At 43.4% G+C, this 25439-nt stretch overlaps 1 protein-coding gene across 2 annotated transcripts in view; it reads left to right on the plus strand.

Moving 5' to 3' along the window:
• The window catches only part of TTL (tubulin tyrosine ligase), a 32958-nt gene extending 10319 nt beyond the window's left edge, over positions 1–22639 (plus strand). The window contains exons 4-7 of one of the 2 annotated variants that reach the window (XM_044772851.2): positions 7152–7287; positions 8250–8519; positions 13065–13208; positions 18897–22639. In XM_044772851.2, the coding sequence (XP_044628786.1) occupies positions 7152–7287; positions 8250–8519; positions 13065–13208; positions 18897–19011 (665 nt within the window). In that variant the 3' untranslated portion in view covers positions 19012–22639. Of the gene's footprint in view, positions 1–7151; positions 7288–8249; positions 8520–13064; positions 13209–14594; positions 16319–18896 lie in introns of those variants that run through there. The other variant, XM_044772852.2, reaches the window with a different exon arrangement.
• Positions 22640–25439: the final 2800 nt, after the last annotated feature.

Here is a 25439-nt window from a genome sequence, read left to right on the forward strand (position 1 = left end):
AAATAGTCTTTATACCTATTACTTTCTATCCTTCACCCTGCTTTATTTTTCCTCCTTGCACTAACTTCTTCTTAGTACTATATTACATATTTATTTGTCTGTCCGTCTCCCCATCATACTGTAAGCTCCATATAAACACAGACCTTCTGTCTTGTTCATCTCTGTACCCTCCCCATAGGCACTCAATAAATATGTGTTGAATGAATGCATAGAAGGGATGAGATTTATAATGTTTACTCAGACTTAAAATATAGGCAGTTCCCAATGTAATGAACACAAAACAGTCTCTCTCTATAACTACCATCATAGGCTCTTTTTAAAACCATTCCATTTTGAACTTACTTCTTCTTTTATTGCCTTGGAAGACCATCTGGCCATTGGTACTCATTTCTATCCCCGGTCCAGTGGACCTCACCTTCTTTTCCAACAACCATGAGACAAGAGAGCATCACCTGGAATCTCCTGAAAGTTGGAGAGTTGGACTCTCACCACAAGTCGGGTACTTCACCTACCTCTCTCTCCCCCCTCTTGTGACGTCTTCTCAAGTACCGTCCCCTAGCTGGGTTCTGATGGTAAATGGGGAAATTGGAAGAGGAAATAAACATCCATGGTACTTGATTCCTCCTATGGATTTGTGCTTGAGTCAGGATGGTCATTGTAAGGACACCTTGTGTCATGGAGTCTTGAGTGAGAACCAGGAGTGAGGCAGGGCCCTTGGCAAAAGGACCTGTCAAGTCATGGCAGTGATCCTGCCTAGGTGGTTCCTGGACCGTCACCAAGACAAGACATAAAGTGATGCTCAGCAGCAGAGAGAGGTGAAGAGAAAATAAAACACCAAACAAAAGAAATTTTGCTTTAGGAGGTGAGGAGATAAGAGGTGTGCATATTTGTTTTGTTTGGGCACTACAAAATGAAACCAATAGGCTGAGAGAATGACTTTTATTCTTATTAGACAAATATTTAATACTTACTATGTGCTGGGTATAGTTGGCTTAACCTTCACACAATATCCAGCATCAAGCCACTGTTGACCACCTCCACTGCCCATCTTGGATCGAGCCACCTCCCCCTCCGGAATTGCTCCCTATCCTCCTGCTCTTGGCCATTCTCCAGAGTCTAAACGCAATATAGCAGACAGAGATCCTGTTAAAGTGCAGTCAGACCATGCCACCTCTGTGTTCATCACTGTCTCCCTGGGGCCACTACAGCACCTGGCACCCAGCAAAGGTTCAATGTGTGTATTGAGTGAGTGAATGAATGAATGAATAAAAGAAGTAGTGAGTGTTTGGAGATACAGGGATAAATGAAACAGACATGATCTCCTGCCCTCATGGCTCCAGTCTAGCCAGAAAGAAAGCTAATGATGCATCTGTGTCCAGAAAAGCTAAAAGTTGAGATGAGAACAAAGAATTAAAAAAGACTATGACCTTGAAGCTCCTTGAGGAACCCCAAAGTTCCTTCATGGGATTTCTCCAGGTTTGGTTGGTGAGGATATAAACAAATAATACTAGGAATACAGTTAACAAACACATAGAAACATGCTACACTAGTATTCAAAACGTGTAAAATAAATGTGGATTTTATCTATCATTTTATCTGCAAAATAAGAAAAAAACCTTCAGAGATACTGTTGCTGAGAGTTCATGTTGAACTGCTCCCTTTTAGTGGTGATACACACTAAAAAAAGCCATAGGATAACACAGAGAGAGAGCCACTAATCTCATTCCTGAAAACTTACTCCAGGGAAGTATTTTAAAAGAAACAGGAGTGATCTACAGCAAAGACATTTACTACTATGTTACCTGTAATAGCAAAATTTTATTTAGAAACAACCCCATTGCATTGTCCAGCAATCGGTAAACAAATGTGTGGTTTTGTACATCCACACAATGGGATACTTTTTCAACTGCTAACGTAATTCTGAAGTTTATGCAAAAACATTGAAAGTATTGACAATATGAATGAAAAAAGAATATGAAATGAGTTCACTATGATTGAACCAGTCTTTGCCCTTGTATAAAGGAAGGTGGTATGAAAAGATAGAAATAACTATATTAGGAAATAAGACTATGGGTAACTTTTCTGTTTCACTTTAATATCATGTTTTTTCAATGATACTAGTTTTTTAAAGTTATAAAAATGTATCTAGCTTTTCGGTGACTGTGAAGCTGAGGAGATCCCGGCTAGGCTGAGTACATCGGATCTCACTGTCCTTGCAACCCTTTGACCTTCCCCAAAGCCCCTCAATAAAATGGCTTGATCTGGAAAAAAAAAAAAAGTATAAAAGTATCTGTCTACTTATCTTCTTCCCATTATTTTTCCCACCTACCAGCATTAGGTATCTTAATTTTCAATAAGGAGTAGTTTACATAAGGAAATAGCATAAGGAAAATAAGGTTGGAGCATATTGGAAGGAACATGAACGGACTATGGAGAGTAAGGCATTCTTAGGTGATAGAGATGGTTTCAGGGCATTAGTAGGAAAGTGGTGTTTTGGGATGATTGTGCCAGAAGTTGTATGCAAGATGCTGTAGGGGAGGGGAGATTAAGGTTTGTACCGAAGAATTGACAAGTGGAATAAAGAGGAACCAGGAAATCTGAGTGTGGTTCCTAAGGGACGTGAAACAGAATGAGTCATGTTCATACAAAAGGAGAAGGGAGATTTTCCAAGTTGATTTGCAGTTTCTTGCTTAAGAGACTAGCCAAATGGTGGAGGAGGTGACAGAAACGGGGTAGTGAAAAAGGGGTTGGATTTTAGGAAGGATTAATCAGTAAATTAATGAACTAAATTAGATTAATTTGTACTGAAAGCATGACACCCAAGCAGAGATAAGCTAAATCTAAAACATAGGTGGGAGGTCCTAGAATTAAAAAGTGATTTCAGAAGGGTCACAGGCTATGAGAGCAACCCACAAAAATCAACTGCATTTCTCTATACTAACAATGAACATGTGGAAACCAAAATTAAAACCACAATACCATTTACAATCACTCCCCCCTCCCCAAATGAGATGCTTAGGTATAACTTAAGAAACCATGTACCGGATCTGTATGCTAAAAATTATAAAACGACTGTGAAAGAAATCAAGGAGTCTAAATAAATGGATAGACATACCAAGTTCATGGATTCCTAGTCTCAACATGCTGAAGATGTCAGTTCGCCTCAAATTGGTGTGTAAGTTTAATGTGATTGCTATCAAGACCTCAGCCAGGTTTCTGTATAGACAAAGCTTCTTCTAAAATTCATATGGAAAGGCACAGGCCTTTAGAATAACAAACAATCTTGAAAAAGAAGACTCAAGTGGGAGGAATCCCTGTAGCTGATGTTAAAGCATGCTATGTAGCTACGGTAATCAGTACACTATGGTACTGTTGGCGGGTGGAAACATATTAGTGGAACAGAGAACTCAGAAATAGACCCCACGTCTACGTGCACCTGACTTTTGGCCCAGGTGCAAAAGCAGGTCAATCGAGGAAGGATAGCCTTTTCAACAGATGGTGCTGGAGCAGGGAGATATCCATAGACGTAAAAAGTGAACCTCGACTGCAACCTCACACCTTATACAAAATCTAACTCAAAATGGATTCTGGACTTAAATGTAAAATATAAATCTATAAAATTTTTCGGGAAAAAAATAGAAGATAGGGTCAGGCAAAGAGTGTTTAAACTTGATGCCAAATGTGTGATCCATAGTAAAAGTTGATAAATTGAACTTCATCAAAATGGAAAACTTTTCCTCTGTGAAAGACCCTATTAAGAGGATGAAAAGACAAGCTACAGATTTGGAGAAGGTATTCCCAAAGGACATGTCTGGCAAAGGACTTATATCTAGAATATGTAAACAACTTTCAAAACTCAACAGTAAAAGAAAATAGGAGTCCAATTAGAAAATGGACAAAAGACATAAGAATGTATCCCATTGAAAGGCTCTACAAATGAAAAATAAGCAGATGACAAGAATTTCAACATCATTAACCATTAGGGAAATGCAAATTAAAACCACAATGAGCTATCACTACACTCTTATTAAAATGGCTAAAACAAGAAATGGTAATGAGAGCAAATGCTGGCAAGGGTGAGGGGAAACTGGATCACTCCCACAGTGCTGGTAGGATGTAAAATGGTACAGCCACTCTGGAAAATAGTCAGGCAATTTCCTATAAAACTAACCCGGTCACTACCACACGACCAAGAATTGCACACTCTTGGGCATTTGTTCCAGAGAAATGGAAACTTACATTCACACAAAAACCTGTACGTGATTATTCATAGCAGCTTTATCTGTAATAGTCTCAAACTGGAAACACCTCAGATTCCTTCAAAAGCTGAATGACTAAGCAAACTACGGTGAGTTGATACCCTGGACTACTACTCAGCAGTAAAAGGGGACGAACTATTGATAAATGCAGCAACTTGGATGAATCTCCAGGAAATTATGCTGAGTGAAAAAACCAGTCTCCAAAGATCACATACTGTGTTCTATTCTATTTAATTCTGTGTAACATTTCTGAAATGACAAAATTGTAGAAATGGAGAACAGATTAGTGATTGTCAGGAGAGTGGTGTGAGGAGGGAGGTCGTTGTGGCTTTAAAAGAGAACAGATGGTGCTGGCCCCGTGGCCGGATGGTTAAGTTCATGCACTCTGCTTCGACCACCCAGGGTTTTGCTGGTTCGGATCCTGGGCACGTACATGGCACCGCTCATCAGGCCATGTTGAGGTGGCGTCCTACATAGCACAATCAGAGGCACTCACAACTAAAGTATACAACTACCTACTGGGGGGCTTTGAGGAGAAGAAGGAAAAAAAGAAAAGATTGGCAGTGGATGTTAGCTCAGGTGCCAATCTTAAAAAAGAAAAAAAGGGAAGGAGGGATCCATGCAATAATAGACCTGTTCAGAATGGGAGAAGATATTTGCAAATCATATATCTTATAAGGCACCTCTCTCCAGAATATATAAAGAACTCTTATAACTCAATAGTAAAAAGACAAATAACCCAATTACGAAATGAGCAGGGGCTGGCCCCATGGCCAAGTGGTTAAGTTCATGCGCTCTGTTTCCATGGCCCAGGGTTTCACCAGTTTGAATCCTGGGTGTGGACATGGCACCACTCATCAGGCCACGCTGAGGGGCATCCCACATGCCACAAGTAGAAGGACCCACGACTACAATATGCAACTGTACTGGGGGGATTTGGGGAGAAAAAGCAGGGGAAAAAAAAGATTGGCAACAGGTGTTAGCTCAGGTGCCAATCTTTAAAAAAAAAGTGAGCAAACAATCTGAATGGACATTTCTCCAAAGAAGATATACAGATAGCCTATAAGCACAGGAAACCATGCTCAACATTATTAGTCACTAGAGAAATGGAAATCAAAACTACAAGGACATACCACTTCATGCCCACTAGGATGGCTGTAACCAAGAAGATAGAAAATAACAAATGTTGGCAAGGATATCAAAAAAATTGGAACTATCAGGGGCCGGCCCGGTGGCGCAGAGGTTAAGTTCACACGTTCCGCTTCTCGGCAGCCAGGGGTTCGCTGGTTCGGATCCCGGGTGCGGACATGGTACTGCTTGGCAGCCATGCTGTGGTAGGCGTCCCACGTATAAACTAGAGGAAGATGGGCACGGATGTTAGCTCAGGGCCAGGCTTCCTCAGCAAAAAAGAGGAGGACTGGCATTAGTTAGCTCAGGGCTAATCTTCCTAAAAAAAAAAAAATTGGAACTATCATATATTGCTGGTAGGAATGTAAAATGGCACAGCCACTTTGAAAAACAGTTTGGTAGTTCCTTAAAAGGTTAAACAGAGAGTTTACCATATGACCGAACTATGCCACTCCTAGGTGTATTCCTGAAAGAATTGAAAACATGTCCACACAAAAACTTCTATGCAGGGGCTGGCCTGGTGCAGCAGTGGTTAAGTGTGCACGTTTTGCTTCAGCGGCCTGGGGTTCGCCGGTTTGCATCCCGGGTGCAGACCTACACGTTGCTTATCAAGCCATGCTGTAGCAGGCGTCCCACATATAGAGTAGAGGAAGATGGCTCAGATGTTAGCTCAGGGCCAGTCTTCCTCGGCAAAAAGGAGGATTGGCGGCAGATGTTAGCTCAGGGCTAATAATCTTCCTCAAAAAAAAAAAAGAAAAACCTATGCAAATCTTCAAAGCAACATTATTCATAAGAGTCAAACAACTGTGGAAACAACCCAAAATGTCCATCAGGTGATGAATGGAAGAACAAAAATGTGGCATATCCATTTCATGGAATATTATTCAGTCATAGAAAGGAGGAATGAAGTCCTGACACTTGCTACAACGTGGATGAACCTTGAGAGCCTTATGGTAACTGAAAGCAGCCAGACACAAAAAGGCTACATACTGTTTCATTCCATTTATATGAAACATCTAGAACAGACAAATCCATAGAGACAGAAAGTAGGCTAGTGGTTGTTAGGAACTAGGGGGAGGAAGGAAAGAGGAGTGACTGCTGATGGGTATGAGTTTTTTGGGGGAGGTGATGAAAATATTCTAAAATTAGATTGTAGCAATGGTTGCAAAACTCTTGGATATACAAAAGGACATTGAATTATACACTTTAAGGGTGAATTTTATGCTGTGTAAAATATTTCTCAATAAAGCTGTCAAAAAGGATATTGAATCGTTTATTTAATGTTGATGGACACTGAATATTTTTTTCTGTTACAATGCTGCAGGGGATCCGCTTGTACTTTTGTGTTTATGCCCTAACCTTCCTGATATCTCTGTAAGATAATAGTGTTAGAAGTGGGTTTGTTGGTCATAGACAGCGTATGGTCTTTATTGTGGTAGCCAGTGACCAATAGAGTGTTATTTATTTAGGGTGCTTAGATATTTTAATTATCTGTAAAAATGAAATTTCATGGTTGGAGCCTGGCAAGATAGTGTTTACAGTCCTATATGGAGAAAGAGTTAACCACCCTGGTGCTCTTGTGGGTAGAGGGGAGAGTGTGAGAGAGTGGAGGAGTGAAGAGATGGAGAAAGAAAAGAGTGAGCAGGCCAATAAAAGCTTCCTGTCAGTTTTTTCCTTCTGTCAGTATTTCCTTTCCAGCTTTGTAGAGAGCTCTTCCTCTTGGGATGAGCTGGACTAATTTCTGTTTTGATTTTGCCCTGTTAGGTGAAGGCATCCTCATCTCCTCAGAGGCTACAGAGCTTCTGGATTTCATAGACAACCAGGGCCAGGTGCATGTGATCCAGAAATACCTTGAACACCCTCTGCTTCTGGAGCCAGGTCACCGCAAGTTTGACATTCGGTAATGCGTCAGTGTCTGGAGTTTTTGTCTTACTAATCTGAAGAAAATGCAGTGGTGTGCAACGAGGAGGGTAATGTGGAATGTGAAGAAGTATTTGACCGTCTTTAATATGTTACCCGAATTGAGCACAGCCGAATGGAACTGTGCTTCTGTATCTAATTTTCTGTTTTCCTTTCAATATATTTCTCTTATCTTTTTAGAAAATGTTACAAAGCTTATGGATTTTCTTTTTTTATGTTCTCTTTAATGAAAATATCTAGTGGATCCAAAGGAGGGAATATAAATATATGGGGCTTGCTTAAGGAAGAAGCTGAGAGATGTACATAAAGCACATAATGCAGACACAACAGAGCATGTGACCCTGCCAAATAATATGTCCTCACTTCATTGTTTGTGTTCCACTTTTTACGGATTTCGTGAGCACACCTCACGTTTTGGGTTTTAACTTTCTGAGCAAAGGGCCTGACATGGAGAAAGAGGCTGTATGGTGCTTTCTAAAGCTGAACAGCCCTTGGCCCAGGTTACCCTTAGCCTTGTTCTCATCTCCTCATCGAGGACTCTTTGTCTCCTGGATGCCTTCATATTGACTTGCTGCTTCTTGAACACCAGTCCTATGTCAGATCAGCTTCAGGAGGAACGGTCTTCTTAAGATTACTGAAAGAGCAAACATGGCAGATGGAGGTTTCATAGATTAATCTTAAAAACCAACCCATTCAGATCTCTTCAAAATGCTTTCTCTTTTGAAGAGATCAAAGTCTCCTGGTCATTTTTGGTGAAATGTTTTGTTTGCCTCATTACAGTAATAACCCACTATCTTGGCTGTCATGATTTGCCCCATATGATTTTAGAACCTACCTCCTTCCTCTACTAACCCCCCAAAAAGTCAAGGTGTAGGGATGATAGATATAATGTGGAGAAAATTTGGATGACTGGAGTAAAACAGTGTTTTTATTGACTTGCAGAAGCTGGGTTTTGGTGGATCATCTGTATAATATCTACCTCTATAGAGAGGGCGTGCTTCGGACTGCTTCAGAACCATATCATGCTGATAATTTCCAGGACAAGACCTCCCATTTGACCAATCACTGCATTCAAAAGGAGTACTCCAAGAACTATGGGAAGTATGAAGAAGGGAACGAAATGTTCTTCGAGGAGTTCAATCAGTACCTAACAAGTGCTTTGAACATTACCCTGGAGAATAGTATCTTACTACAAATCAAACATATAATAAGGTAACCTAATTGTATCTTTTTTGGTTGTGTGTCTTGAAGGAGCTTTGGGAGTTTATGCCTTTCAAGGAATTGTTCCATTTAAGTTGTGTAATTTAAGGACAAACACTATTTGTAATGTTCCTTTATTAACCCTATAATAGGTATAGGATCTGTAATGATGTCACTTTTTCATTCCTTATATTGGTAATTTATATCTTCTCTGTATTTTACTTGGACAGATTGGCTAGAGGTTTATCAATTTTATTAATCTCTTTTTAAAAATCTACTTTTGGCTTTATTGATTTTCTGTTTTGTTTTCAATGTCTTTGATTTATGCTCTTTATTATTTCCTTCCTTCTGGGTTATTTTTTTTTTTTTTTTGAGGGAGGGGGTTAATTTGCTCTTCTTTTTCCAGTTTCCTTAAGGCGAAATGTTAGATCATTGATTTGAGAGAGTTCCTTTTTTAAAAATATAACCACTTTAATGCTATCGATTTCCCTCTTAAGTACTCAACTGCATCACACAGATTTTGCTATGTGGTGTTTTCATTTTTGTTTTATTAAAATATTTTCTAGTTTCTCCTGTGACTTTATCTTTGACTTGTGTTATTTAGAAACTTTTACTCATTTCTCAATTTTTTTTGGTTTTCCAGATTTCTACTTTAATTCTGTTATTGTCAGAAAACATACTTTGTATGGTTTCATGTCTTTAAAATTTGTTAAAGTTTGTTTCATAGCCCAGAATATGGCCTGTCTTAGTGAATGTTCCATTTGCACTAAAAATAGTGTTTATTCCACTACAGTTGGGGAGAGTGTTCTGTAAATGTCAATTAAGTGAAGGTGGTTAGTAGTGTTTTTCAAGACTTTTATGTCCTTGCTGATTTTCTGTTCTATTTATTCTGTCCAGTATTGAAAGGAAAACCATTGAAGAGTCTCCAGGTATAATTATGGATTTGTCTGTGTCTCCTTTTGTTTTTGCTTCCTATATTTTGAAGATCTGTTGTTAGGTGCATATACATTTAGAATTGTTACCTCTTCTTGGGGGAACTGATCACTTTATCATTATGTAATTTCCGTCTTTATCTCTGGTAATATTTCTTATACTGAAGTCTATTTTGTCTGATATTAATAGAACAGCTTTCTTTTGATTAGTGTTTCCATGGTATGTCTCTTCCATCTCTTTGATTCTGTTCTATTCTATATTCTATTCCATATTTAAAGTGGACTTCTGGTAGACAGCATATAGTTGGGTTTTGTTTTTAATTTAATGTGATAATCTCTGTCTTTTAATTGGTATGTTTATACCATTTAAATTTAATGTAATTGTTGATTTGGTTGGATTTACATCTACTATTTTATTATTTGTTGTCTGTGCTTTTTTTTTTTTAAGATTTTACTTTTTTCCTTTTTCTCCCCAAAGCCCCCCGGTACATAGTTATGTATTCTTCGTTGTGGGTCCTTCTAGTTGTGGCATGTGGGACGCTGCCTCAGCGTGGTCTGATGAGCAGTGCCATGTCCGCGCCCAGGATTCGAACCAACAAAACACTGGGCCGCCTGCAGCGGAGCGCGCGAACTTAACCACTTGGCCACGGGGCCAGCCCCTGTGTGTCCTTTTTTTTGACTTCCCGCTTCCCTGCCACCTTTTGAATTATTTGAATTTTTTTTAGAGTTCCATTTTAATTTTTATGTTGAGTGTTTATATCTCTTTTTTTCTTTTTAGTGGTTAATCTAGGGATTATAATATACATACCTCATAGTTCACAGCCTTGTTAGAGTTAATAATTTACCACTTCAGATAAAATGCAGAAACTTTATAATTTTATAGTTCACTTAACTCTCCCTCTCTATTATCGTTGTTGTATGTATTACCTCTGCATACACTGAAATCTCCACCACATAATGCTATAATTTTTCCTATCAACAGTCATATATATATATTTTTATACATAGGGTAGATTATCAGGTTGGATTTATACAAGACCAAACTACATGCTGTCTATAAGAAACCTACTTTAAATCTAAAAGGAAAAAAATATTTTTTCTGTTTTCCCAGATATTTATCATTTCTTTTACTCTTCCTTCAGTCCTGAAGTTCCAGGTTTCTCTCTGGTGTCATTTCCCCCACTGCATTTTGCTGTGCCTTTGGTATAAATCAGGTGGCCGTTCATGTGAGGGTCTGCTCCTGGGCTCTCCATTCTGTTCTGTTGGTCTGTTTATCTGCCCTGTCATTACCACCCTGTCATGATGACTGAGACTTTTTCCCGAAGGTATTCTTACATAGAGTCTAGCAGAATAACTACAAGGGCTTGGAGTCCCGTTTCTTCAGGGATTACAGGTGGTTAGAATTCTGACACTAGATACGTCAAGTATGCTGAAGAAAGAATTCCTATTTTAGGCAACAGATTTACTGGATATTTGCTGTGCACACCCCCTCCCCCCACCATTGTTCTATGCTATTCAGAGTATTGCTACTTTGGTGCTGTAAATACTCACAGCCCTCATGGTTTATTTTCCCCAGCTAGCCTCCCCCTAACTTCCCACTCCAGCTGGAAAAAGATGTACTGTATGAAGTCTCTGATGATGAAAAAAATTCTTTCAAGTGAATTATTAATCTTGAGCTTCCAGCAGATAAAAAGTAGTATTTAGTTTTGATTGGTTCTGGCTCATGGTTTTCACTTTATGTGTCGGAGCATAAAGTTTCTTTCACTTGTTGGTTTTTGTCCTCTTTTTTTTCCTGTTTCTTTCTTACCGTGAGCATCTATTAAATTTTAAAGCTTTCTTAATTATAATATTTTAAAGGGTATTTTAATTAAAAAAAATTAAGGGTATAGAGACAAGAAATTGAAAAAAATGTGATACATGGCTTGCCAGTGCAGGTTAAAGATGAATGGGAGAAGAAATGCTGATTGCAATTGGTTCTTAACTGGCTAACTGTCCAAAATTATTTGTAAAAGTTTGAACATATTTGTAGAAATATTTTCCCTTTTGGGATAAAAGGAAAGAAAATTGATGATTGGGGTGGGGGAATGGTGGAGGGAGGTTGGGGGGAGCAAGACCCTGGCTCCAAGTTCACAGAGGCCTCAGTTTTGAGTATTGACTCAAAACCTACCTCGAAACATACATCTTGTAGTTAGTCGCATGGAAACCAGCTCCCCACATCTCTTTCCTTCTAAATATACAGCTTTGTACAAGGACAGCTATCTCTAGTAATCTTAGAGTCGTCATAATGTATTTTATTTACTAAGGTAAATATTTTGCCCCAACATTCAGTTGAGGGAAAAGTCGGAGAAGATCCTCATAAAGCAGAAATGCATAGGTTTTCTGGGATGGTTGATTTATTATTCATAAATAATAGACTTGTGATTATCATAATTAATGACAAGTTAATAAAATATGCTTGCTTGTAATATTAACATTTCTAAGATGTTTCCTAGCTACAAGGAGTTATGCCAGGTTCCTTGTGAACCGTCTCACCACTAAGAGAAGGTATTATTTTTACCCTAGCTTTATAGTTAAGGAAATCAACACTTGGCTCAGAGAGGTTAAACACCTTGTCTGAGATCCTGACCTCGGCAGCCTGACCTCAGACCTCACGTACTTATTCGTTAATGTTCCTGAGACTCATTTTCAACTTCTTTTCTGTGTCACTGAAATCTAATTTTTCAAACAGTAGTTGATGTTAATAATTCTATTCTCTACTTCAATATTTAGATTCTATATGTATATAGCTCTAATTCTTTTCTTTTTAGATAATCTTTTATTATATCCCCTGAATCTTGTTTGGTCAAAGCATCCCTCACAGTAGAGGATTTTGAGAGGGGGAGTGATGTGAGCTGATTTACAGAGTTTTTTTGTTTGTTTGTTTGGCGAGGAAGATTGGCCCTGAGCTAACATCTATTGCCAATCTTCCTCTTTTTGCTTGAGGAAGATTGTCACTGAGCTAACATCTGTGCCAATCTTCCTCCATTTTGTACGTGGGATGCCTCCACAGCATGGCTTGATAAGCAGTGTGTAGTTCCTCACCTGGGATCCAAACTTGTGAACCCTGGGCTGCCCAAGTGGAGAGTGCAAACTTAACCACTATGCCCCCGGGCCAGCCCAGCTCTAAATCTTTTAATTAGTAACAATTTGGCATTAGAACTGGAACTACTAAAAGAAATGAATGAGGCCACCATTCTTTTTGCAAATTCTGCTCTTAACCAAGTGGTAGTCTATTTCTTTTATATGGCAAAAATCCCTAGAAGTGTTTTATTTATTACAAACAAATGTGGCAGCAGCCCTCCTGTTGGAGGAATCCACACTCATCTCTGTAACCACAGTGACTTAGCCGTGTGCTGGGAAAGCAGCCTCTACCTGGAAGAGTATGAGTGGTTGCAGAGTTTTCTAACAAACCGCTTGATAAGTAGCATCATCTTGAATAGTCAATTAGTAGTAAATTTAAAAAAGAGAATTAAGTCAAAGCCAATTTTTATTGGTACATTTGATATAAAATCGTCCAAGCGCATCTCCCATGTTCCTTCTCCTTTGACCACCCATTCTCAGCGAGCTCTCCTTTTCTGCCCCACAGAAGCTGCCTCATGAGTGTGGAGCCTGCCATCAGCACCAAGCACCTCCCTTACCAGAGCTTCCAGCTCTTTGGCTTTGACTTCATGGTGGATGAGGAGCTGAAGGTCTGGCTCATTGAGGTCAACGGCGCCCCTGCTTGTGCTCAGTAAGCCTGAACACCATTGTGTTTAACAAGTGGGAAGTTGGTTCCGCAGTTGGAATAGCCTGTCTTGGCAAGGTGGTGAGCTCCTGTGACCGCAGTGTTCAAGCGTAGACCCTTAGACTGCTGTCAGGGAGGATGTAACGGCAGTGGGAGTCTTTTGGGAGGACCCCAGCTGGCAGGGGCTCTGCTGAATCATTTCCTTTCCCATTTCCCCATGTGTGTTGAGCGCTTAGTCTGTGCTCAGGTGTCTGGTAGTTGCCATGAGAACTTCAAAGTTAATAACTGCCGAAGGAGACCCTCTTGTGTGACAAGTTGAGTGGGCGGGGTCCTGTGAGTGGGGAAGACAGTGATGACCAAGGAGTTTGGGGCTCCCCGGGCAGGAAGTGGTCTGAGGAGCCCTTGCAAACAGTGGATCTGGAACTGGGATGTAACAGAAGAGTGTCACATGTGCCAAGGGGAGGAGGGAGAGTCTTCAGAAAGGGGACACAGCATCCAGCAGGACCTTGCTCTATGCCAGGCTCTATGGGGGATGCACAGAACCTGCCCTCAGGGTGCTTCTGTTCCTCCTGGGGAGAAGCCTGGCTGCAGCGTGGGGTTAGTGTCGTGGAGTAAGGAAAGATGAAGGTGAAGAAGTAAGTTGGGACTGCGCTATGGAAGGCCTTAAGTGTAAGGGAAAGGCATCCGGACTTAATCCTCAAAGGCCGTTGGTTCTTCTGAAGATCCACTTTTGTCATGTCAAGACTCTTTCATGGTTCTCCACGTCCACGTCTTGGGGGAATTGAAGTGATTTTTCAAGGGTTTAGGAGAAAGTCCTGTACTACAAGAGGCAGTGTTAACACACAAGTTGTTCTTTCATTAGGAGCCAGGTGTTTACCCCTTGCTTGATGGCTGTGACACGGCAGGTGTGATTCCATCTCATTTGTCAGACCCTGGAACTAACCAGTACTTGTTAGCTGTCCCCCCAACCCTCCAGGCCCTGGGCTGGGCCCTGGGTCACAGTCGTGAGCAAAGAGACACAGGCCCTGCCCTTACTAGAGAGAGACTCTGGGCAAGCAGAGGACTAGACAAATATAGATTAAAATCTAGGACAAGCGCTTTAATAAAGCATGTTAAAAAGTAATATAATTGAGCAAAAGGTCCCCATTGGGAGGTGATATTTGGCACTGAGATCTGAAGGAGGAAAGAGAGGTAAGTAGGCTAAGGGTGGAGGATAGCAGAATGTTCGAGTCTTCCCTTTGGCACATCCACAGTGGGATGCCCATTTTCTCCTGTCCTTCCTAGCAAAGGGTCATCCTCCATTGTGCTCCAGACCCTGTCCCCTCTCTTCGCTCCCCTCCCTGTCCTCCCACATTCCTTGTTTACAGTGTAACCCTTTTCCTCTCACTGCAGCACAGTTCCCCGATATGAACATGTGTGTACACAGCGGATGTTCCCAGCTATTAAAAAAAGCTCTCCCTGACGCCACATCCTGCTCCAGTGACCGCTCCCTCTCACTGCTCCCTTCGCAGCCAAACTTCTGGAAAGCAGCATCTGCACCGCCGTCTCTTCTTCTTCAATTCCCATCTGTGCGCTGGTCCATTCCAGCCTGACTTCCATCCTGACCGCCCCACAGAAATGAAGGTCCCCAGCCAAGTCCACATTGCCAGGTCCAGTGGCCCCTGCCAGTCCTTACTTCCTGGACCTCTCAGCAGCATGTGAGGCAGCTGACCCCCACACCTTGTTGGAGCTCTTCTGCTGTGGCTTTGGCTGCACTCTGTACGGGAAGGTTTAACGGGGGAGGTATGGGCAAGACTGGCTTCTTGTTCCCCATCCGCCGACCAGAGTCAGTGCCTTAGCCCCGGGTGTGTCTTTTCTCTCCTCTACACTTTCTCTGTATGTGATCTTATTCAACTTTGTGCCTTTAGAACCACCAAATTACATCATAGCCCAGAGTTCCAGACTGGTGTCTCATTTGCCTTCCTGGTGTCGTGCAAGGATGTCTGATAGGCCCACCCCCCAGAGTTGCCCATCTCGGTGACCGTCCACCTCCCCTCAGCCCAGAGCCTAAGCCGGAAACCTGCCTACTCCTTTCCATTACCCTCACGTTCTGTCCATTGAGGCTTTGTCGGTTCTGTCTCCAGCCTCATCAGTCCTCTGCCCTCCTCTGCCCCTGCCCTCGCTCTCCCGCAGTCCTGCATTGTTGAGGAGGGTTTTGCAAAGAGCCTTCTAACTGGGATCTCCACTTCTGCTTTTGTCCCCAAAAAATCTACTCTCCCTGGAGCAGCCAGAGTGATAAAATGGAAACCAGGCCATGCTGTTCTCTAGACTTTCCATCACTCCTGGGATAAAAGCCAGACCCCTCCCTCTACCTGCAAGGCCACTGCCTCTCCAGCCTCACCCCAAGCCACCATTTCCCTTCCAGCTCTTAGCTGCTGTGGGGCCTTTGTGCTTCCTCCTTCCTCTGCATGGAGCCCCTGCAACACACACACCAGTCTTATCAAGGCTGGTTCCTTCTCTACGAAAATGGCATCTCAGGGAAGCCTTCCCTGAACAATCCCATTTCTGATTTCTCCAGCCAGAACCTCAGTGGTTTCCTTCATTACACTAATTGCCATCAAATTAACCAGTCTTTGTTTTCTTTTCAGAATGTATGCACCGTGGGGGCAGTAGCCTTGTTTCTCTTGTTCTCTGAGTCCCAGTGCCTGGCACTCTGCCTGGTGCATCATACACTGTAAACATTAGTTGAATGAACAAAGAGTGTGTTCCCGGTCAACACTTTTATTCACCTGATTCAGTAATTCCTTGGGTTTTCTCTAAGTAGAGACATCTTTCTAGCTTCCTTCTATTCCCTGGTGACTTTGGCGCTTAGATGTATAAGATGTATTTATCCTTAAGACCCGTCCTTATATCAGCTGGGAGGGGGTTTCAGGGAGCAGGCGGGTTCTGTCTGCTTACTATAAAGAGCTTTGAGAATGTTGAAAAGTGGCTTAAATGTCATAGTGTGCATATTCAAGACAGGGATGCCATCATGTCTCAACGGTGGATCAAGGACTGGAATATAAAATGCAGTCAGCATGCAGGTCTCCAGTGTAAGAAAGGAATAAAAGAATCCCACTGTCCTGTGGGGGGAAGGTGACTCTGTTTCTGTTTCTTCCTGAAGCTTGTTCGGATGTTCAGTAGGCATTTTGCTCCAGGGTGGCTCTTTGATTCTAAGCATAAATCCTAAGTCAAGATACAGGTAATCTGGTGTAGTTCCTTATAAGACTAAACATTTTCAGTAGACATTGGACCCCAAGGGTGCACCCCCAGTCTCTGTCCTGGAAAAGGTGGATCTGCCTCTTTTTGCTATAGAAGGATTGCAGGATACCCAGTCAAGGGGAGAGTGAAGAAACAGCAACTTCTCCTTGGCTCAGTCGGAGTGTTCAGTAATGGCTTTGACTTCCTTCTCACCAGCAGCACCCAGGCGCCTGGCGGATACTCACCTGTTTCGCTAACGTGCTTTGTAAGATCAGGTGATGCTGGAGCCCGACAGAGGCTTCTGATGATAGAGCCCTACGATTGTGTACCAGTGTTCACAGTCTTCTTTGGGCTCCATCTCGCTGGCTGCCACACAGCCACTTGACGTCTGTTGGAGTCCCTCTGTGCTCAGAGTCCTCACGAGAGCAGTGAGGTGTAGGAGAATAGCGGGGTTTAGGGACACGTAAAGATGAGTGTCCTCGAACAAGTCCACTGGAGCGGGGAGACAGACACTGCCCAATTAATTATTGTATGAATCATATTGTGTTATAAGTGCTGTAATAGGAAATAAACAGATTCTATCTTTTAGGTGCATGATTTTGAGTGGAGAGAGCTCTTGGGGTGGGGGGCTTACTGTGAGGTAGCCTGGAAAGCCACGAGGGCCCCAGGCCACACTGAGAGGCGTAGGCAGATAGGTCTCATGATTTACTCTTTTTGCTACATGAAAATGAGCAGGTTGTCACAGGGCGTACTATTGCCTGCATATAGTACCTCCTACACCAGAAATACCTGAGATGTGAGTTGACTTGACCATGTTCAAGCTGCTCTGCGCCCTCTCCTCTTACCCAGCATTCCATTTGGAAAGTACCTTCCCAAGGTGGTTAGTGACAAGCATCATGAAACACTGAACCTGGCGTGTTTTGACAGCTTGTGGCTCTTGGTGACTTGCCGAGTCTCAGGTTTAGTACCCACCATCACTCCCCTGCAGACCTTCTTGTCCCTGTCCCTTCAGAAGTGGGAGGTCCAGTGGTTTGGCCAGTTTGTTGAAAACAGGACTTGATTTGTGTACACAGAAAGGACAGGGGCTGGGGAACTGGGGAGAGGGGAGAAGGAAAGAGCAGAGGTCTAGCTGGCAGGTGAATGTCAGCCGGCAGTTAGACTTCCCGAGACACATAATGGAAGAGTGGCTTTTCATGAGCTTTCTTCCCAGAGGGCTTTACAAGAGGTTGGAACATAGAAGGACCAGCCTCAAGGGCAGTAAAAAGGGACAGAGGTGGGAGGAAAGGTTCTGGGAGCATGATAGTAGGGATTTTCCATTGCTTCAGGAGGATGGGAATTAGATTGTGAGGACTTTCTCCCTGGTGGAGATTGGAATATAGCATCTTCCAGAAATCGGTCAGGACAGTAAAGATCTCTGTCCCTCTAGGTCAGGCTGGCCTGGGCTCCTGTCCTTGGTTCCAGCCCCCTGGATTCCAAATGTATCTTGAGCGAGTTGGGTGGGTGGGCACATCTGGCCAAGAGCATCGTCTCAGATGTGGGTTTTCTCTTTGGACCACACATCTCTGGTTTTTCCGTGCATTAGGGTCAGTCCTGAGAGAGCTGGCTCTGGGGCCTCGTGGGCTGCCACATGTGATGGGCAGAAATCCTATAAGGGCTTAGTGGTCATGGGAGATCGAGGGCCCCATTGCTACTCTGAAGAGACTAGATGGGAGGTTTTCCTCCTTAGCTTTTCTGCTTTGGTGGTTCCATTGCCTCTGGATGAAGTCTAGACCCCTGAATGTGGCATCAGGCCCTACATGGTCTGGCCCCTGGCTTGTCCCAGCCTCACCCTGCACTGATCCACTTCCCCAAACACCCTGAGTTCATGCTCCTTGGTGGTGCTACTCCTTCCATGTGTGCTGCCCTCTTCTCCCCCACCCCTAACTCACCCTCTCCCGCTCTGTCTCTCCTCCTCTCCCCCTTCCCCTCCCTTATTCTGTCCTTCTATGTCTGTCTCCCCTCCCTTGGTCCTCATTTCTACCCTGTCATCTATTCTTTATCTACCTATCTATCTATCTCTATCTCATTCTCCAGGCCCCAGTTTAGCTGTCCCTCCTGGTGAGTCTTTCCTAAGGTCCCCTCAACCACGCTGATTGAGTGCTTTCCCAGGGGAGTACCTGCCCCTCTGTGTACGCCCACCACAGACAGCCAAGATGGCTCTTCTCCTCTGCTGGAGTTGTCTGTCTTCCCCGCAGTTCAAGTCAGAGCAGGAGTTGTCTGTCAGTTCACCTGCGAGACCTTCCAGGCATTCTTGTTAAAGGGATGCTTTATCCTCACGCAGTGCCTCCTGCACCATTTGTATGTACAGTGGAAACCAGTTTTATAGGTGTGGTTGTGAGATGGAATTTCTAGGGCAGATTCTGGTGAAAAAAGCTTTGATTTTTTGCTTGCACTTTGATGAACGTCCTCAACAATATTTTTTAAAACCCATTTCAGGAAGCTTTATGCAGAGCTGTGCCAGGGCATCGTGGACATAGCCATAGCCAGTGTCTTTCCGCCCCCAGACGTGGAGCAGCAGCCGACCCAGCCGGCTGCCTTCATCAAGCTGTGACCTAGGGAGGTTCTCAGAGCTGCTTCGGAAGAAGCACGGAGTCCTGCTCCAGGGGAAGGTGAAATCTCCGGATAGTTCGTCGTCAAGCCAAAACAGGAGAGGGAGGCAACTCGCAAGGACATGATGGAAGAGAGAGCATGAGAAGAAAAGGCGACTTCTCCGAAGGGTGGTTGCTCTGGGTTCCCAGGTGGAGCTCTCAGCACTGCTCTTGAGATTTGAAAACTGCAGTGATGTGGCCTCCTGAAAAGGACGGGAGAGCAAGTATTCTGCTACGGGGAAAGAACAGAGATTTGATTACTTATATTCTCATCCTTTAAAGAGTCTGCTTTTTATCCTAAGGCAGCACTGCGAGCAGCGCCTCTCCTCCAAGGACTGCAGACCGTCGGACCTTTGGTTGGTGTCTTTCCACCTGCTGCAGCTTTAGTGCCTTAGCTCTATGCCCAGCTGCAACCCTCCTGTCTGGGACAGGGATTGGATGTGAGAGCATTGGGGAGGTTGCTGATGTGTTCCCTGCTCGTCCCCCTCCATGACACTCTGCCCCACGAACATCTGGACAAGCATGCACCAACATCCTTGGTTTTGTGCCGTGCGCTGCCTCGCAGCAAAGGAGATTTTCCTCATCACGTTCCTGATGGCGTTGGGTCAATCACCTGTCAGGGTTGGTGTGGGATGGACACCAAACAGCAAACGCTGCTCTCAGTCTGCTCTCTGCATGTTTCAGAAACCAAGCGGCAGGTCTGCTGCAAACCCGTAAGCATCATATAAGCATGAGAGAGAAAAACACGACGTCTTGCTCTACTTACTAGTTGGCTGTGGTAGGTCTTTGAAATATGATTGTCAGTTATCTTTGTTTTAACCAGAATTCTACATGCACTTTTGCAAAGTTCCCTTTTCTTTACTTTTTGTTTTTATTTCTGTTTTAACTTTTGTAAAAACCCCTCGAGGGGTCAGGAGAAGGCAGAATTGTGCTCCCCCCACCGAGGTGGCACTGCCCCAGACACAAGGAGCTCCCCCCAGTGCGTCCTCCTTGCTCCGCAGGCACTTTGTGCAGGAGCCGGAGGGGCAGGTTTCGTTCCAGGGAGGATTCTCTGTCTGCTTGTGCCTCTCAGCATCAGGGAGAGGCTCTGAATAAGTCTGAGTAAGCGTATGTCTTGCCTGAGTGGGAGTCTCCTAAAATGGGACAGAAGTGGTTTCAGAGCACCACACGGCATCTTGTAAGTCAACAGATGTGTCCCGTTAGGTGTAGTTTCCACTTACTGGATCGACGAATGTTCTGTAGGCTTTTCAGGAGGCCGCCTCACAAGCAGTGGGAAGAAGAAGATGCCATTTGTGTCGAGTGTGAGCTGAGTGAACAGGCCCTCCGTAGCGTATCCTAGGACTCACAGCAGACCCATTGCAAAGGCACCCTCCGCCCCAGAACGGGGTGCGGTCTTCCCTCGTGCACATCTGTGCTCCATTATTCGTTTCTACTTGGCACAAGAAAACAGTTCTGCAGTCAGGGGAGACTTTTAAAAAGAGAAGAAAAAGCAACACCTCCTCAAACATGATGAGATGTAGCAGCTTACAGTGAAAAAAAGAATGATAAAAATTACTTAGTAGATGTAGCAGTGGGTGTGTAGCATGTGAAAGCGTTATGTTGAGGTGAAGTGGAGAAAGGCCCCACTGGATTGGGAATTTGGAATCAAAAATAAAAGTTTTGGTGGTTACCCAGAATACAGAAAATTAAGTTTGCATCAGAGCGAAATAAAACAGTCAGTGGTAAAAGTCAATCCTGGAGGCCCAGCACAGCGATGGGTTAGTGTTTGCGGACTTCTGAGCAGGTCAAGGGGAGATGCTCACCCACTTAGTGCAGGGCACTGGGTCCTTGGGAGGTCTGTGATGGGGAAAGCATGGAGGTTTTGTGATGCTGTCACATGCTCACGCAGACTCGTAATGATCTTTTGGACCTAAATTACAGCGACATTGGAGAGTTTTCCAGCTCTTAGTGACAGAGCTAAGAGTTCAGGTGTTAGGAAGTCTGTGGATCTTGATGGATTTCCTAAGAAAACTGAATCAATAGTATATATGTGAGGGAAGTAAGGATTTAAAAAAAAAAAGTTATGCTTTTTTCCTCACTTGGTTTAAATAAGTATTTTTATGCATTTATTTCTGATCAGGTGGGATGGTCGGCTCAGAACTGTTCCATACCCTTCCATGAAACCCTTTGCACAGAAGGTCGTGCCTCGCTCTGCAGTCAGTCTCCATATGTGTAGTCTGTGTCCATGTCTCTGTTGTTGGGGAGGAGGTGTGACTCATTCGGAGATGCTGATTCCAACCTTGGCTCTGTCGTTTGGCTGCTGGTGTCAGATGGGCCCAGTCACCTGTCTGTGCCTTAGTTCTTACCTCATGGAAGAGTTTGTTGCCTGACCCAGGGACTACCTCAAGGGCTTTTCGTGAGGACAGATGAGATTAGGAAGACTCAAGAACCTTTCGTACCAAGGTTCTCAAAGCTGACTTCATGCTGGAATCACTTGGGAAGCTTTTTGTAAATGCTGGTGTGCATACCTTCCCTCTCCCCCAACCCCTGACAATTAAATGAGAACCTCAGGCATCTCTGAGATGCCTTGAAGCACTGCTTGAGAAGGAAGGACAAACACATTATTACTTTGGAAGAAGCAGATAAGGCCTAGGGCTTTTTAAAAAATTGCTTTTGGAAGAACAGGCATTGCTTTAAGAATGGACCAGACGTTGACACATGTGTTCATGATACAAGCAAGTGCTGCTTAAGCTGGTTCTCTCTTTGCTCCTCATCACAGCATTCGGAACCTCAGACATGCCCTCATCTATCCAAACAGTTCATGAAGCCTTGACAACAAATGTGAACACATGAATTTATAAATCTGTTAAATATGCATTAAGGTTATTAATTATTATTACTATTTTTTCTTCTTCTCCCCAAAGCCCCCAGTACATAGTTGTATATTCTAGTTGTAGGTCCTTCTGGCTCTGCTATGTGGGACACTGCCTCAGTGTGGCTTGATGAGTGGTACTAGGTTTGTGCCTGGGATCGGCACTGGTGAAACCCTGGGCCGCTGAAGCGGAGCGTGGAAACTTAACCACTTGGCCATGGGGCGGCCCCTAATGAATTATTGAGAGAAAAGCTCCTTCCCCCACACTTGACTCCTGTGGTAATTATAAACTCCATTTTACCCAGAACGTTTAAGTGCCTCCGTGTCTGTATGACCCAGTGGAGCAGGTGCTGGTGGACTTACAGCTGACGTGATGTTTCACTAGCGCCTCAGGATGGTTATCACCGACTTGGAGTATTTGGTAGTGCTGGAAATGTACGGCATCCTCAGAACCTGCGGGCGGCAGTGGAGCTACCAAGTGCGCTTTCGTGGCCAGTCGAGGCTGTGCCAGGCAGGGGTGATCCAGTCCTGTGGTGGGTGTCAGGGGGGCTCTGTGAGAGAAGACAAGGTGCCATAGTGGGTCTCCTGCAGCAGATGGGTGCTGTGGAGAAAATTCAATGATATACTTGTCTCTGATCCTGGACACAGAATCTGTACCTAAAAGGAAGTGACTTCTGAAATAAGGCAATTTTATGAATGTTTAAAATGCCTGGAGCATTAAAGTAATGATATTTCAAGTGTTTTTGTCCCATTTTGTTCAATCATCTTATTATGGGTGTTGACGTAGGATACCACCAGTGGTATGAATGCATGATTTTGTTACCCAGCAGTAGGCGGACTTTTCTCTGAAGGGCCAGATAGTAAAAATTCAAGACTTTACAAGCCATACAGGGTCTCTGCTGCATATTCTTCTTTGTCTTTTCCCCAACTCTTACAAAATGTAAAAAACCTTCTTAGCTCATAGGCCATCCAAAAGCAGGCCAGACGTAGCTGTCGTTTGCTGACCCCAGCATCTTACCCAGCACGTAAACCAACAGGTTGTTCTTTGAAACTGATGAGCCTCTCCAGGGCGAAGCATTGAAACAATTTCAGCTGCCAAAATCCAGTCCATCATTTCTCGCATGTCTTGTGCATTGTCTAAATCATGACATAAATTGTGAGGTGAGACCCATGGTTGTAAAAGAGACTTATGAGTGCTTCAAACATGGAATGGAGGTGGGGGTGGGGGGTGCTTCTGAAGTGAGGCTACTTCTGCAATTAGCCAGAAGGCCAAGATGTCCTTACTAAGACTTCACTAAGGCCAGGTAAATAAATACCTGCACATCTCACACACCTCAGGCACTTAGTCTCATGGACAGAAAAGGCTTCATTTATATAAACTATAATTAACAGTCACTTCTTGTGTGATGAAGCTGTATGCTTTGGACTCCTTTCCCACATACAGCTGGCCTGCATTCCATAGCTGCTTCCACTACATAAACATACTTCTGGCACAGAGAAGGGGCCTTCCACACGAGAAAGCCTGGCTTAAGCACCCCACTCCAAACAAGTTTCTGACGTGACATGACAATATGCCCACCGGACTCAGTGGAGATTGCACGGGCAAGGTATAGGGACAAGCAGACATGGACCCAGGCAGGCAGCTACTTAGGATCCTGGGAGTGGACAGGTTCAAATCCTTTGGAAAACTTCTCTTAGAGCCTGGTTCCATTTGCTGTCAGTAGCCGCCCCTTCTCCCTAAAGAACCTGAAGTTCTCCCATGGCCCCAGAGATCCAGTAATACTTGAAAGAGGTTTTCCCCAAAGCGTCCCTAAAGGCAGAGGGAAATGAGCCCCCGTCCCATGGGATACTCGGTGGCACAACTTGATTGCTGCAAGCAGAACTCCTTTTCAGAGTTCACATGCGAGGACATCAATGGGAACAGCAGAGTAAGAACCTCTGAAAATCTTCTCTTCCATAAAAGCAATGAGAACACTGGCAAAAACTGTTTGGAAATTAACCAAAGGCTTGCAACAATCCAGGAAACATTTATGAAAGAAAACCAGTTGCATCTTGGTAAGAACAGCAAGCTTTGTGATGTTTTAACGTGCCCTATTTTCACCCCGCTTTCCCTAGCTCCATGTAGCCTTGAGAAACAACAGCTCCATAATCAGTGGTGAAATCCAGCAGCCTAGTAGCCATTGGAGGGTACAGAACAGGGTTGCAGCTCCTCCAAAGTCCATTCCCCGTGAATTGTGATTATTTGACCTGCCTCACAGTTCCATGTGAGTTCCTGTCTTAGGGCTTGTCTTTATCTGATGTGTCTTAGAGTGTGCCTAGTGTGAACAGCCTTTTCCCTGGGTGCATTTGTCAAAAATAATCAGCAGCAATTCTTTAACATCTCAACTTCCTGAGGTGGTTGTAACATTTTGAACAAACAACAACAGACCAAAACATTAGAAGGAAAAGCTAGGAAATGAGATGTCCATAAGAGAGTCTGAAAAGCTTCAACACATTCCTACGAGTATAGAAGGCCACACACATGTGTAGGGCATGTGCATGCCCAGGGGAGACCTGAATTCCCTCAGCTTTTACCTCTGTCTGACCAGAAGGATCTGCACAAGCAGGAAGTGAAGACTAAGGCAGAGTTGCAAATTGCCTTCCTGAGCATTAAGTCATGCCCAACACACACACACACACACACACACACACACACACACAGAGTCCCTTGGCAAAGATTGAGAGATTTACTGGTTCCAGGCATTTAAGGAAATTTCTGTTCAATCATTGGTTGACCACTAAGCTAACTGAGCAGACACTTCAGTGGCCACACACAATAAAGAATACAGGCTTTACATAATTAGTTCAGGAAAGTCAGTAAATAAACAAAAAGCAACAACAATAAATCCCGGAGAGGGCAAAGTATCTGGTTTCCAAAGTTGCCCCATTATATTATTAAAATTTTCCAATTTTCAACACGAATTATGGGACATGCAAAGAAAGAGGAAAGTATGGCCATAGAGGGAAAAGGCAGTCAACAGAAACTGCCCCTGAGGAAACCCGGGCACTGGACTTACCACACAAAGATTTCAATTCAGCTATTTAAAAGACGTTTAAAGCACTAAAAGAGACTATAAGAATGATGTGTCACCAGGGACAGAATATCATTAAAGAGATAGAAAATTGTTTTTTTAAATAGAACCAAGTAGAAACTTTGACATTGAAAAGTACAATAATGCAAACGAAAAATTCAGTAGAGGTGTTCAAAAGCAGGTTTGAGTTGGCAAAAGAAGGAATCGGTGAATCTGAAGTCAATTATTAGATTATCCAGTGTGAGGAACAGAAAGAATGAAGAAAAATGAACAGTACTCCAGAGATCTATCCAGAGACATGTATGTATACCAACATATATGTAACAGGAGTCCTAGAAGAGAGGAGAGAGAAAGGGGCAGAAAACATGTTGGGAGAAAAAGTGGCTGAAAACTTTCCCACTTTGATGAAAAACATTAAAATGTATCCAAAAAGTTCAACAAACTCTTAAGTAGGGTAGACTCAAAGAGA

The sequence above is a fragment of the Equus asinus genome, chromosome 6 (genome assembly GCF_041296235.1).
Source record: "Equus asinus isolate D_3611 breed Donkey chromosome 6, EquAss-T2T_v2, whole genome shotgun sequence".
NCBI lineage: Eukaryota > Metazoa > Chordata > Mammalia > Perissodactyla > Equidae > Equus > Equus asinus.